Source organism: Oncorhynchus mykiss, chromosome 7 (genome assembly GCF_013265735.2).
Source record: "Oncorhynchus mykiss isolate Arlee chromosome 7, USDA_OmykA_1.1, whole genome shotgun sequence".
NCBI classification, from domain to species: domain Eukaryota; kingdom Metazoa; phylum Chordata; class Actinopteri; order Salmoniformes; family Salmonidae; genus Oncorhynchus; species Oncorhynchus mykiss.
The window spans coordinates 69,262,187-69,277,937 of NC_048571.1; the positions used below are offsets into that span (position 1 = coordinate 69,262,187).

General features: G+C 42.6%; 1 protein-coding gene across 2 annotated transcripts; it reads right to left on the bottom strand.

Annotated features, from left to right (window-relative positions):
* Window positions 1-9,899: 9,899 nt before the first annotated feature.
* fmoda (fibromodulin a) lies at window positions 9,900-14,750 on the bottom strand. 2 transcript variants are annotated; one of them, XM_021610364.2, is made up of 6 exons: window positions 14,601-14,750; window positions 12,813-13,227; window positions 12,561-12,683; window positions 12,187-12,327; window positions 11,702-11,969; window positions 9,900-11,085 (listed from the first exon to the last, which is right to left on the bottom strand). In XM_021610364.2, the coding sequence occupies exons 2-6, from the start codon at window positions 13,182-13,184 to the stop codon at window positions 10,934-10,936; spliced, it is 1,056 nt and encodes a 351-aa protein (XP_021466039.1). In that variant the 5' UTR covers window positions 13,185-13,227; window positions 14,601-14,750; the 3' UTR covers window positions 9,900-10,933. The 2 variants fall into 2 exon arrangements, with proteins under 2 accessions (XP_021466039.1, XP_021466040.1); XM_021610365.2 differs by having other exon boundaries at window positions 14,622-14,696.
* Between the last annotated feature and the right edge of the window lie 1,001 nt (window positions 14,751-15,751).

Here is a 15,751-nt window from a genome sequence, read left to right on the forward strand (position 1 = left end):
CCCCTGGTCGTCTTCCACAACATCCTCGACGTGTCCTCCTACAACGCCTTTGTCATATGGCGAGAGATCAAGCCTGACTGGATGCCTGGCAAGCGGAACAAGCGCAGGGTGTTCCTCGAGCAGCTGGGAAAGGCACTTGTGAAGCCGCTGATCCAAAGAAGGCAGCATCTGCCCCGCACCGAAGCGGCGTCAGCCCTTGTCAAAGTCCTACAGAGTGCTACGGCGGCGGCGGCTGCGGCTCCTCGTGATCAACAGTGTGAGGGCCCCGCCGCTGGCACGGCCGCTGCCCCGCTCGTTGCCCCGGCCACCGGGGCAAGTAAGAGGAAGAGGTGTCAGCTCTGCCCACCCAAGAAGGACTCCAAGACACACACGGTGTGCTGCAGGTGTAAGAAATACATCTGCAAAGGCTGTTCACACGCCTACTGTCACACTTGCGCACATTGGGCCTTTAGCCAGGACGGGACAGGGTGACCCAGAGGACGCGGGGACTAGACACAATACCAGGACAACGGGAGGGTTAAACAAAAGCTACTGTGTGCCTATGTCACAGGATCAGATAGTTGTTGAGAATCATCTTGTAAAAGCATACCTGCCTCACAAACAAATCTGGGTTGTGTGTTCTGCGTGACTGCCATGGGTTAGCTGATTTCCTGGTATGTTTTTAAAAACATACTGATGGTGTTTTATGAATAATGTATTGATGCATTGCAACAGTATTGGAAACAATAAGAGAAGCAGGTGTTTTTTCTGGACTCTTTTGACTGATTCTATTGTATTAGGGGATAGTGTCATATCTGTCTCTAAAATAACTGTTCTCAAATATTAAGATATGTCATATCACTTTGGTGATGTATAACTAACTGTATTACACCATCACTAAATACACCAACTTAGTTGCCGGGGACAATGCACATTTGTTTTCACATTCATTAGAAGGTATTTTGGTATTTTATTAGAGAAAGCAGCAAGTACTCTTCCTGGGTTCCACACAAAACATGAAACATGACATAATAAAAAACATTAATAGACAATAACAGAACTACATATATTTAAAACATCACATATAGCCTACAAATCAGTACATACACACAAAATATCTAGGTCAAACAGGGGAGAGGCGTTGCGCCATGAGGTGATGCTTTATCTGTTTTTTTAAACTGTGTTTGCTGTTCACATGAACAATCACAGATGGAAGGGAGTTCCATGTAATCAAGGCTCTATATAATACTGTATGTTTTCTTGAATTTGTACTGGATTTGGGAACTGTGAAAAGCAGGGCCTAAAATAAAATGTGTGATTCATTTTTGCACACAAATCCTTTGTGTGCAAAAATGACACCAACAAAACACCCCGAAGTGGATGTCCATGCTTTGTAATGTTTCTAAAACAATATATGTATTACTTGTAAGAAGTAATGTGGTAAGTAAATAAACTTTTAACCAAAATATTGGATACAAAAATGTTCACCTACCCCTTTAAGGGCGGGAGGTTACCGTGGTAACACTGCTCCAGTCATTGTCTTCTCTTCCCTAGCTGTTGAAACTCAAACATTGAAAAACAACCTAGCTTGTGAACAAAACAATGTAAATAGCCAAGAAACACCAGGACAAAGTCTCACTTCAGTAGACTTTCATTTCAAGTTAATGAGACCAACTTTTATGGGTTGCGCAGCACTTCTAAAAATGAGTCTTTCACTCAGCTCTTCACATGTGCACAGCTCCCAGCCAGGCAGTGTTGCAGTGCAATGTGGGACAGGCTATATGATTCTTAGTTCTTTGACTTTGTGCGAAGAATTGACCAACTATGAAACTAAACGGCAGAAATACTTTGAAAACGGCTACTACAGCATTTATTTAGCAATAAATGTGACCATACTTTACTATTTTTATTCACAAATGCGAGTGAAATGCTCACAGTGTGGAGCCTTGACCACCTGCCAATGTGTTAGCCACCAAAGCCAAAATCGAACCATATTTGATAGGTGGCGGGTGTTAATTTTAGGCCCTGGTGAAAAGACCCCAGGTGGCGGGTGTTAATTTTAGGCCCTGGTGAAAAGACCCCAGGTGGCGGGGCAAGTGCATGTGTGTAAATTGACTATGCAAACAATTTTGAATTTTCAACACATTAATGTTTCTTATAAAAAGAAATGATGCAGTCAGTCTCTCCTCTACTTTTAGCCAAGAGAGACTTGCATGCATAATGTTGATATTAGCCCTCTGAATACAGTGAAAAGCAAGAAGTGCAGCTCTCTTCTCTGCCAGCTGCAGTTTTTCTTGTTATTTTTTTTGCAGCAGCTGACCATATGACTGGGCAATAATGAAGATGAGATAAAACTAGGATTTTCTTTGTGGAATGTGGTGTCAAAAAAGAAGAGCATCTCTTTGTCACTGTCATTGTCTCCCCATCTTTACAGCCATTGAAATAATATGTTTTGAGCATGACAGTTTACAATCCAAGGTAACACTAAGTAATTTAGTCTCCTCAACTTGCTCAACAGCCACATTATTCATTATTAGATTCATCTGAAGTCTAGAACGTAGAGAATTATTTTTACCAAATACAATTCTCTTAGTTCTAGAGATGTTCAGGACTAGTTTAATACTGACAACCCATTCTAAAACTGACTGCAATTATTTGTTTAGGGTTGCAGTGATTTCACTAGCTGTGGTTGCTGACTCGTATAGGGTTGAATTATCGGCATACATAAACACACAGGCTTTGTTTAATGCCAGTGGCAGGTCATTAGTAAAAATAGAAAACAGTAGAGGGCCTAGAAAACGGCCGTGTGCTACACCACACTTTATATATTTTTAACATTAGAGAAGCATCCATTAAAGAAAACCCTCTGTGTTCTATTAGATCGATAGCTCTGAAATCACGATATGGTAGAGGTTGAAAAGCCTCAACAACAGGTTCTGTTCAATAATATAAAAGGCTGCACTGAAATCAAACAGTACAGCACCCCCAATCTTATTATTATCAATTTATTTCCAACAATCATCAGTCATTTGTGTCAGTGCAATACATGTTGAGTGCCCTTCTCTATAAGCATGCTGAACGTCTGTTGTTAATTTGTTTACAGAGAAATTGCATTGTCAAAAACAGCAAGCTGATTGGTCAGCTGTTATAACCAGTAAAATGTGATGTACCATTCTTGGGTAGTGGAATGACTTTGACTTCCCTCCAGGTCTGAGGATAAACATTTTTCATATGACAAATAGGAGTGGCAATATAGTCCGCTACTACCATCCTCAGTAGCTTTCTCTCTTAAGTTGTCAAGACTAGGTGGGTTGTCATTATTGATGGACAACAGTAATCTTTCTACCTCACCCACACTAACTTTACAGAATTCAAAATTACAATGCTTTTCTTTCATTATTAGGTCATTTATGCATGCATGTGAAGGCACACAGTTTGTTGTTGGCATTTAATGCCTAAATTTGCTTACTTTGCCAATTAAATAGTAATTAAAGTAATTGGCAACATCAAAATGTATTCTTTCTCTTTGTTCAGTTTAGTCACATAATTTCTCAATTTACAGTAAATTTGCCAATCAAATGTGCAGCCAGATGTATTCACCACTCTGTTTGCCTCGTCCCTCTCAACCATACAGATTTTAAATTCCTTATCAATCCACGGGGCCTTAACAGTGCTAGCAGTCAATTTCTTAATAGGTGTATGCTTATCAAGAACTGAAATAAACAATTTCATAAATTCATCAAGTGCAGCATCTGGATGCTCCTCATTACACACTATAGTGAGAAGCTTCCTCTTGAGCGGACAGCTTGATGAAAAGCAGTCTTTATTCAGGTCACCCAGAAAATATAACTCTCTTTTAACATCACACACAATATCAAGCATAGCACATATACAGTTGAAGTCGGAAGTTTACATACACTTAGGTTGGAGTCATTAAAACTAGTTTTTGCACCACAAATTTCTTGTCAACAAACTATAGTTTTGGCAAGTCGGTTAGGACATCTACTTTGTGCATGACACAAGTAATTTTTCCAACAATTGTTTACAGGCAGATTATTTAACTTATAACTCACTGTATCACAATTCCAGTGGGTCAGAAGTTTACATACACTAAGTTGACTATGATTTAAACAGCTTGGAAAATTCCAGAAAATTATGTCATGGCTTTAGAAGCTTCTGATAGGCTAATTGACATCATTGGAGTCAATTGGAAGTGTACCTGTGGATGTATTTCAAGACCTACCTTCAAACTCAGTGCCTCTTTGCTTGACATCATGGGAAAATCAAAATAAATCAACCAAGACCTCAGAAAATAATTGTAGACCTCCACAAGTCTGGTTCATCCTTGGGAGCAATTTCCAAATGCCTGAAGGTACCACGTTCATCTGTACATACCATAGTATGCAAGTATAAACACCATGGGACCACGCAGCTGTCATACCGCTCAGGAAGGAGATGCATTCTGTCTCCTAGAGATGAACGTACGTTGGTGTGAAAAGTGCAAATCAATCCCAGAACAACAGCAAAGGACCTTGTGAAAATGCTGGAGGAAACAGGTACAAAAGTATCTATAGCCACAGTAAAATGAGTCCTATAACCTGAAAGGCCGCTCAGCAAGGAAGAAGCCACTGCTCAAAAACCACCATAAAAAAAGCCAGACTACGGTTTGCAACTGCAGATGGGGACAAAGATCGTACGTTTTGGAGAAATGTCCACTGGTCTGATGAAACAAAAATACAACTGTTTGGCCATAATGACCATCGTTATGTTTGGAGGAAAAAGGGGGAGGTTTGCAAGCCAAAGAACACCATCCCAACCGTGAAGCAGGGGGGTGGCAGCATCATGTTGTTGAGGTGATTTGCTGCAGGAGGGACTGGTGCACTTCACAAAATAGAATGCACCATGAGGCAGGAAAAGTATGTGGATATATTGAAGCAACATCTCAAGACATCAGTCAGGAAGTTAAAGCTTGGTTGCAATTGGGTCTTCCAAATGGACCATGACCCCAAGCATTCTTCCAAAGTTGTGGCAAAATGGCTTAAGGACTTAAGAACTGAAAAAGTGTGTGCGAGCAAGGAGGCCTACAAACCTGACTCAGTTACAGCAGCTCTGTCAGGAGGAATGGGCCAAAATTCACCTAACTTATTGTGGGAAGCTTGTGGAAGGCTACCCGAAACGTTTGACCCAAGTTAAACAATTTAAATACAATGCTACCAAGTAGTATTGAGTGTACTTCTGACCCACTGGGAATGTGATGAAAGAAATAAAAGCTGAAATAAATCATTCTCTCTACTATTATTCTGACATTTCACATTCTTAAAATAGTGGTGATCCTAACTGACCTAAAACAGGGAATTTTAATTGTGAAAAACTGAGTTTAAATGTACTCGGCTAAGGTGTATGTAAAGGTGTATGGCCTATAGTAGCACTCCAAAAGAAGACTCTTTAGTTGAGGCAGGTGAAAGTGGAACTGAGTCTGAGATGAGCAATATATGAACATTTTCTGATTTTAGCAAGTTATTGATTTCATAAACCTTATTTCTAAGGCAATATTTAATATGTACAATGTTTTGCCGTTTCCTGGGTAGCTTATCGGAGATAGACATAATATGAAGAAAATAACAGAAAGCATGACAAGAACATTGTCAATCAGGCACTTTTGAGTATCAATTGGTGTATGTACTGTATATGTGATGTGGAGCTGAAGTTGCTGACCCGAAGCTCGGCTCTCTCACTGCTACAAGTATTTTGGGAGGGAGGGTGGACAATGAGCCTGTCATAGTGGATGTAAGCAATGTTCCCACGCTCTCTGGCAGCGATAAGTACTTTACAACTCTTGCGCAAATAGCTTCCGAGTAGTCCTCATTAAGGAAGAGTTCGTGGACCTCTCCAGAACAGCCATCTTGTCCTTAAATGTAAGTAATTTAGCAGATACTCTTATCCAGAGCAATTTACAGGAACAGTTAGGGTTAAGTGCCTTATTCAAGGGCATGTCAACAGATATATCAGCTAGTTGGTTTGGGGATTTGAACCAGAAACCTTTTGGTTACTGACCAAACACTCTGAACTGCTAAGCTACCACTATCGCTATCAGCCTCCACCGATGTCAGGGAAGTGGTGAGAAGTATTGTTGATGTTCTCAGACTACCTGTAGCAGTAACAGCAGAGGCAGAGGAGGCAAGGCAGGGCCAGAGAGGATGTAGTCAGATATACAGAGATACTGGATGTAGTCTACTGTAGTAGGCCTACAGGTGGTTCTCAGAGCTGGGCTGTGTAGACAATAGTTTCTATGGCATCACAAATACACACGTATAGAGTAAACACGCAATTGGAATAATGTATATTAAGCTATCGACAAATATAGTTAAGCACTGAGTTACCTCATTTATCCGTCATGCACTGCATGATTGTTGTGTATGTGAGCCAAGGTGAAGTGAGTTCATTACTCATCTGCTGACACAGAGAGAGATGGTCACATTACAGTAGCAGCACCCTCATCATAGGATTAGAGGTTAGTTGGCCACACACACACACACACACACACACACACACACACACACACACACACACACACACACACACACACACACACACACACACACACACACTACATCATGTTGTTGCCATTGTATAGGACACTGTATTTTTCCAGGACTGTGAGATTACAGCATGGTTTCAGTCTTAAGTCTTAAACAGTCATTTTACGGTAATCCTGACCGCAGAAAACTAGTAAAGACAACAGACATGTTACGCATCAAAATATTGTTAGTTTAAAGTTCATTGAGAGTCAAAATCAGGTTTTTGATGAAATTGGATGATATTTAAAGGAAACCAGATCAAAGTCTTCTTGGTCATGAAAACTTGGCCATGGAAACCAGATCATCTTGACCATGTTCTGTTATAATCTCCACCCGGCACAGCCAGAAGAGGACTGGCCACCCCTCATAACCTGGTTCCTCTCTAGGATTCTTCCTAGGTTCTGGCCTTTCTAGGGAGTTATTTCTAGCCCCCGTGCTTCTACACCTGCATTGCTTGCTGTTTGGGGATTTAGGCTAGGTTTCTGTACAGCACTTTGTGACATCAGCTGATGTTAGAAGGGATTTTATAATACATTTTATTCATTGATTGTTTTATTTTGTTGTCCTTAAGCCATTTTGCCACAACTTTGGAAGCACGCTTGGGGTCATTATCCATTTGGAAGACCCGTTTGCGACCAAGCTTTAACTTCCTGACTGATGTCTTGAGATGTTGCTTCAACATACCCACCTAATTTTCCTTTCTCATGGAGCCATCTATTTTGTGGAGTGCACCAATCCCTCCTGCAGCAAAGCACCCCAACAACATGATGCTGCCACCCCCGTGCTTCACGGTTGGGATGGGGTTTTTCTGCTTGGAAACCTCCCTTTTTTTCCTCCAAACATAACAATGGTCATTATGGCCAAACAGTTCTATTTTTGTTTCATCAGACCAGAGGACATTTCTCCAAAAAGTACGATCTTTGTCCCCATGTGCAGTTGCAAACCATACTCTGACTTTTTTTATGATGGTTTTGGAGTAGTGGCTTCTTCCTTGCTGAGCGGCCTTTCAGGTTATGTTGATATAGGACTCGTTTTACAGTGGATATAGATACTTTTCTACATGTGTCCTCCAGCATCTTCACAAGGTCCTTTGCTGTTGTGCTGGGATTGATTTGCACTTTTCGCACCAAAGTACGTTCATCTCTATGAGACAGAACGCGTCTCCTTCCTGAGCGGTATGACAGCTGCCTGGTCCCATGGTGTTTATACTTGGGTACTATTGTTTGTACAGATTAACGTGGTACCTTCAGGCATTTGGAAATTGCTCCAAAGGATGAACAGTAGTACCTGCAAAACACCAGTCTCAACATCAACAGTGAAGGGGCAACTCTGGGATGCTGGCCTTCTAGGCAGAGTTGCAAAGAAATAGCCATATCTCAGACTGGCCAATAAGGCTAAATAATATAGACACTGGACAGAGGAACTCTGCCTAGAAGGCCAGCATCCCAGAGTCACCATTTCACTGTTGACGTTGAGACTGGTGTTTTGCTGGTACTATTTAATGAAGCTGCCAGTTGAGGACTTGTGAGGCATCTATTTTAATGTACTTGTCTTCTTGCTCAGTTGTGCACCGGGGGCTCCCACTTCTCTTTTTATTCTGGTTATAGCCCGTTTGCGCTGTTCTGTGAAGGGAGTTGTACACAGTGTTGTACCAGATCTGCAGTTCCTTGGCAATTTCTCGCATGGAATAGCCACTTCTCAGAACAAGAACAGACTGACGACTTTCAGAAGAAAGTTCTTTGTTTCTCGCTATTTATCGCCTGTAATCGAACCCACAAAAACTGATGCTCCAAATACTCAACAAGTCTAAAGACGGCCAGTTGTATTGCTTCTTTAATCAGAACAACAGTTTTTAGCTGTGCTAACATAATTGCAAAGGGGTTTTCTAATTATGAATTAGCCTTTTAAAATGCTAAACTTGGTTTAGCTAACACAGGGTGCCATTGGAACAAAGGAGTGATGGTTGCTGATAATGGGCCTCTGTACACCTATGTAGATATTCCATATAAAATCAGCCATTTACATCTACAATAGTCATTTAAAACATTAACAATGTCTACACTGTATTTCGGATCTATTTTATTTTATTTTAATGGATGAAAAAATGGCTTTTCTTTCAAAAAGAAGGACATTTCTTTAGTATATGTCCGTTATGTGTATGGGGGGTCAATTAAGGAAGATATCCTCTTCTGGAAACCAGGACAACAGGAAATTATATTTTTAAGGTACTGGACATCTTTGTGACATCAAATGGACTCTGGTGGTCAACATGTGTTGGTATCTGTACTGATGGCACAAAAGCCATGACAGGGAGACATAGTGGAGTGGTAACACGCGTGCAAGCAGTTGCTCCCGACGCCACTTAGGTACACTGCAGCATCCACCGAGAGGCTCTTGCTGCCAAGGGAATGCCTGACAGTTTGAAAGACGTTTTGAACACTACAGTGAAAATGGTTAACATTGTTAAAGCAAGGCCCCTGAACTCTCGTATTTTCTACGCTATGCAATGATATGGGCAGCGACCATGTTACGCTTTTACAACATACAGATGTGCGCTGGTAATCAAGGGGCAACGTATTGACAGGCTTTCACGATGACGAGTTTGTCACATGACTGGCCTGTCTGGGTGAGGTTTTTTTCTCGCCTAAATTATCTGAATCTAGGATTACAGTGTCTTCACTGACATTTTCAACCTCTGCCTGACCGAGTCTGGGATACCTACATGTTTCAAGCAGACCGCCAACGTTCCTAGGCCCAAGGAAGCGAAGGTAACCTGCTTAAATGATTAGTTCCCCGTAGCACTCACTTCGGTAGCCATGAAGTGCTTTGAAAGGCCCAGTACATCACTACGGCCAAGCTTTTATTATCTATGCATAGTCACTTCACCCCTACCTACATGTACAAATTACCTCGACTAACCTGTACCCCCGCACATTGACTCGGTACCAGTACCCCAGGTGGGTGATAAACATTGGTGGTGGACAAGGTTTTCCCACCTTACCATTCAAAGCACTTACCTTGGAAGTGTGTGATTTTGTGTGTGCAGAAAGAGTGAGTCTATAGAAAATAGTGTGTTTGTAAGAGTGTATGTGTGTGCGCCATAGAGACATTGTTGGGTGATCGGGTATCGGTCTCTGTTTGTGTCTCTGTCCCTGTCCTTGTCCCTGCCTCTGTCTCTCGTATCACAAACTGCAGACACTACCCAATGAAAGCGAATTTCTCGGTATCGTCTGGCCCAGTGGGTTTACTGTGGCACTCAAGTTGCATTTTTTGTCCCGAAAACTGTATTGATTTTGTGAAACAAGAGATTGAACCTAAACAATAATCCAAAATCAAAACCGGTTAAGTCTTAGTAAAACATGAATTCCTTTATTAAGTCAATAAGAAAGCCCTGTAAAGAACATCAAAACACCAAGGCCCTTAGTCAAAACTAATACCAATACATGCAGTAGGCCTACATGTCTTTCATATCATAAATCATATCATAAATCTCAACAGTTACATCCCTACTCGGATTAGGGCCGGAACACAGAGATCTGATCCAATGGTATTTCTCTGAGGCTCATATGTTGTCAGACAACGTAAATTATGGCCAGAACCACCATTCGTCCATAATTTTTTTCTGACCGTCAAAAGTTGACATGAAGTTGACTTTGGAAGCACTTTCAACATGCTTTGAACATTCTATTTCTAACTTGTCCTGATATGGAGATGTATGCTAATGTCCTTTTGAATGATATTAGTAAAACAAACTAAACCAAAATAAACTTGGTGTGCCTTTGTGTCTCATACCCCTCTGCTGCCCCTTCTTGGTGAGATTGGGGAATTGCAACGTGATGCTAAAGTTAGGACTGCTGCTTTGTCACTAGTTATCACAGCCACAGAGTCAAAATTGTCTATATTGTCAAAATTAATGAAAGCAAAAATGTTCTTCTCAGTCTTCATTTAAGGTTAGGGTTAGGCATAAGTTTAGCAGTGTGGTTAAGGTTAAGGTTAGGGTTAGGTTTCAAATCAGATTTTTGGCAGAAAAATTGTTTCTCAGTTGGCAGCGCTTGGCACGATTCCCAGGACAACCCATACTTCAAATGTATGCATGCATGACTGCAAGTAATTCTGGATAAAAGCGTCTGTTAAATGGCTAATATATTATAGAAATAGGTGGGGTTTAGCCATAATTATGACTTTGTGGCTTTGGTAACTAGTGACGATCAATCTGCTGCCCTCCGTTCAGGAAATAGGGGAGTTGCAGATGTGTACTGGAAATGCTGCATTCCAGTGTTGAGATGGTTGTTCACACCTTGATGGTGCTGCAGCCTGGTGGTGAGATGGTTGTTCACACCTTGATGGTGCTGCAGCCTGGTGGTGAGATGGGAGCATTACACCTCGATGGTGTTGGCCATGCGCAGACAAAGGACTGAGTCGGAGGGGACATCCGCAGTGCTGATCTCATTTCCATCCAGACGCACCGTCCTCAGTTTGGAGAAGTTAATCACGTCCACGACACTACAGAAACTACCCAGGGTAAACTCTACAAAGATAGAGGGAGAGAGCAACAGAGAGGGGAGGGAGACAAGTGTGGGAGAGAGCCAGCCACAGAGGTAGAGACAGAGAGTGATATTGTTTACATTCTGGCATTCAAACAAAGAGCAAATGTGTTTCTTCAACTTCTAAATGCTGCTGAAATCACATCATTAGACTATGGACGTGTCTTACCTGCAGCATTGTGTAAGTGCATCTGTGCACCACAGCCACACTATGTTGCACAACCACATCACATGAAGTGTCCCAAGCACCTTCCCACCTACTGTAACCTACTTTCCCCCCAACCTCAATGGAGCATTGTCATCATGGACTTCAATGGAGCATTGTCATCATGGACTTCAATGGAGCATTGTCATCATGGACTTCAATGGAGCATTGTCATCATGGACTTCAATGGACAGCCAAGATGTTGTGTGCTCATACATGTGCATGTGTATGTTCTGCTTGCATGCAAACATGCATACTGTATACAGTTTAAGGATATGATATGTGGTTGCTGTTGATCCTCAGGGGCCTCCGTAGTTCATGTCATGATGAGATTACTCATAAATCAGTTTTGATTATGCTTAATTAGGTTGTCAGACATCACTAATTACACATACCTTTGATGTGGTTGGCCTGTAGGTAGAGGTGCTCTAGCGTCTGGCTGACGGGGGGGATCCTCTCCAGCTGGTTAAAGCTGAGGTCCAGCTCCACCAGGCCAGTCACGTTGAAGGTGTTGGGGGGGATGCCCTTGTCCGTCAGCTGGTTGTGGCCCATGCGAATGTATTGCAGCTGGGAGAACTTACTGAGGAATCCCTCTGGGACAGCGCTGATGGCATTAGACTCCAGGTACAGCTGGTGGATGCGCTCTGGGAGGCTGTCTGGAACCTGGAGGGGTCAGTCAGTCAATCAATAGATCACTTGATCAATCAATTCAAATGTATTTATATATTGTGTTTTTACAAAAGTATTTTTGACTAAGTGCTTCACAAAGAGAAGACAGAAAAGTGGAATACACACACACACACACACACACACACACACACACACACACACACACACACACACACACACACACACACACTCACCCGTTACACTACGGTACCTTTTTCAGCTTGTTGCCGCTGACGTCGAGGAGTGTGAGTGAGTTCAACCCCCTAAGAGATGTGCCCATCTCCGTCAGAGCGTTGTCATGGAGATACAGGATGGTCAGGTTGTCCATGCCCTCCAGGGCCTCTGGTGTAATCTAGGCAACGACAACAAAACAAACTTTATTGAAATGATTGCATAAAAACAGTGATGAGGCCCAGAACACTTGTGGTCTTTCCAAGAGTGTGTTTTTTTTACATGCCTCTTTGACACTTGATTGAAAAACATCTGGATGCACTTCACAATCAAAATAAAGACTGAATAAAGATGAAGAAGAATAAAAGTGTTTGAAAGTGCAGTGGTGATGAAGGGTCTGAATGATGCCGTTACCTTGTTGATGTTGTTGTTGTTGAGTCTGAGGTCTCGTAGTGAGTGTGGCAGGTTGGGGGGAACACCAGTCAGGTTGTTATGTTGTAGGTACAGACGCTCCAACCCTTGCAGCTTGGCAAACGCCTGGAATACAATGATGAAAAAAGTATGTTATAATCTATGTAATGATTGGTTGATCGAAGCCTAGTGTAGTGTAGTCTAGTGCTGTATTGTGACGTGCAGTGAAGTGTCATGTTATATAGAGTAACCTACCCTCTTGCCGATTTTGTCTGTAGACAGCGCGTTGTGATGCAACATGACCCAGACTAGGTTAGTAGTGTTAGCCAGGGCGGAGTCTGGCAGGGCGGTGATCTCGTTGTGCTGCAGGTACAGGTACTTCATCCTGGAGGGCACGGTGGGCATGGCTGTCAGCCCCCGTCCGTCACAGTACATAGCGATAGGAAAGGTGGGCGGGCAGTCACACTCATCAGGACACTCCCCCCCGGTGGTGTCAGCCAATAGGGATCCCTCGTTGTAACCGCGACCATGCAGGGCGGACAGCCAGAGAAACGGGTCCTGCCTGTCTGGCATGGCAACGGATAGCGCCATGATGCATACCAAAAGGAACACGCACACACCGCGCATGGTCACACACGCAGGAAAGAACTCACACACAAGTCTGCTGCAGCTAAGAGGAGAGAAGGAGAGGAGACTTACCCAGAGTTCAGAAATGTGAGTTAAACCTACCTGAACATCCTGTAAAATACTCCAAATGACAGTGGAAAAATAATCATCAACCAACCTGAACCTGCTGTATAAAAAAGGGTCCCAAAGAAATTAGAGAACATTGTAAAGGACCCATACTCTCCCATTGGGAGTTGAAACTCATAAATTACCATCAAGACATTTCTCTGCCCCCCTTTGTAAAAACAACACATATGAAAGTAATGCATTCTTGCTACCAAAGCTTTAATACATAATAAACTCCTGGAATGACCGGAAAATGTAGATGCTAAACATCAAAACACCATAACCAAAGAAAAACCCAAGTCAAATGTTATCTATCAAAATGTAATCTATCACCACATGAAAAGAGAGGAGAGCTACAGGGGATCAGCACACACACACACACACACACACACACACACACACACACACACACACACACACACACACACACACACACACACACACACACACACACACACACACACACACACACACACACACACACACAAAACAGATGAAAGCAAGCCAAAGAGCAGCTGCCCATCTAAACAGCAGGCACTATTGACTCAACACTAGATATACTGCATGTTAAATACTGTACATTACTGCAGGGGCAGTATTTAAGGATCTTTCTTCATCAGGTAATGGATCCACAGAGGAGAATGTTAAAAAGAGAAGAATATATAAATTAATGTACACTCTTAGAAAAAAGGGTTCCAAAAGGGTTCTTTGGCTGTCACCACAGTGTTCCATGTAGAACCCTCTGGGAAAAGTGTTCTACAGCCCAATAGGGTTCTACCTTGAACCAAAAAGGGTTCTACCTGGAACCAAAAAGGGTTATCTGATGGGGACAGCCAAATAACTCTTGTACAGCTAACCTTGTGGGGATACATAATTCAGTCCCATTCAAAATCATATTTTTAACCCCTAACCCTAAACCTAACCCTAACCCGTACTTTTACCCTAACCCTAATCTTAACCCTAACCCTAAAACCTAACCTTAACCCTAACCCTAATCCTAGCTCCTAAACCTAATTCTAACCCTAACAATAATTCTAACCTTAACCATAAACCCACTAGAAATAGCATTTCACCTTGTTGTTAAAATGTTTGTTTGTTTACTATTCTTGTGGGGAATTCTGGTAGTTAAACACGTCCACACACACACACACACACCCATACAATATTTGTGCACACACGCACGCACGCACACACACACACACACACACACACACACACACACACACACACACACACACACACACAAGAAAACACACATACAATGCTCATGCACACATGCACACACACACACAAACACACACACCTACCTACCTGACCAGTGAGAACCAGTACCTCTTGAGTCCCTCTTGAGAGGCTGTGCAGGACTGAGAGGGTCTTTGCCAAACACTTTATGAAAACCTCTCTCTCCTTCACTTCCTTCCCTCCTCCATCCCCCTCTCCACCCATCCATTCCATTCCTCTCGACCCCCCCCACTCTACTTTTGGTAGCGTCCCCCTGCCTTTTCTTTCCTCCCTCACCCTTTCCTGTTACCACACACAACCCTGCCCATCTGCTCCCTCCTCTCCTCTGCTGAGTGTTCTTGTCTCAACAGGCAGAGTGTTTGGTTGTTCAGAACATAAGAAGACGATCGCTGAAAGAAGCTGAATACTGTATTTGGAAAACACATTCAGATGCTGTACTCTACTGATTCTGCAAAGCTGTTCAACCATGAAATTCAATAGAAACTGAACAAAATTAAGCCTGACATAAAAGCATTCCAAAAAGACCACAGTATCGTCCTTCTCCTGAATCTCTTTGGCCTTTTTCTACTTTCCTCACTCTTTATCTCTCTCTTTCCCTTTCTGCCTCTCTTCCCCTGTCAGGGCTCTCTTTATCTCTCTCTTTCCCTGTTTGCCTCTCATGCCCTGTCTGCCTCTCTGAATCTCTCTCTTCCCCTGTCTGCCTCTCTGAATCTCTCTTCACCTGTCTGCCTCTCTTACCCTGTATGCCTCTCTTTATCTCTTTCTTTACCTGTCTTCCTTCTCTATCTCTCTCTTTCCCTATCTTCCTATCATTATCTGTCTCTTTCCCTGTCTGCCTATCATTATCTCTCTCTTTTCCTGTCTGCCTCGCTCCCCGTATGCCTCTCTGAATCTATTACTTCATCTGTATGCCTCTCTTACCCTGTATGCCTCGCTTTATCTCTCTTGTACCCTGTCTGCCCCTGTTAGTCTCTCTCTTTTTTCCCTGTCTGCCTCTTTAGCTCTCTCCTCACCTGTCTGCCTCTCTTTACCTCTCATTTTCCCTGTTTGCCTCTCTTCCCCTGCCAGCCTCTCTTTACCTCTCTTGTACCGTCTGTCTCTCTTTATCTCTATTTAACCTGTCTGCCTCTCTTAGTCTCTATTTTTTCCCTGTCTGTCTTTCTTCATTTCCCTCTTTACCTGTTCTCCTCTCTTTATCTCTCTCTTCCACTAATATGCCT

Coding starts and splice junctions, on each gene's coding strand:
- fmoda (XM_021610364.2), bottom strand. CDS start 13,184: ATGCGCGGTGTGTGCGTGTTCCTTTTGGTATGCATCATGGCGCTATCC. Junction 12,328..12,560: donor ACAACAACAACATCAACAAG/GTAACGGCATCA, acceptor GTCGTTGCCTAG/ATTACACCAGAGGCCCTGGA. Junction 11,086..11,701: donor ACAGGCCAACCACATCAAAG/GTATGTGTAATT, acceptor CTATCTTTGTAG/AGTTTACCCTGGGTAGTTTC.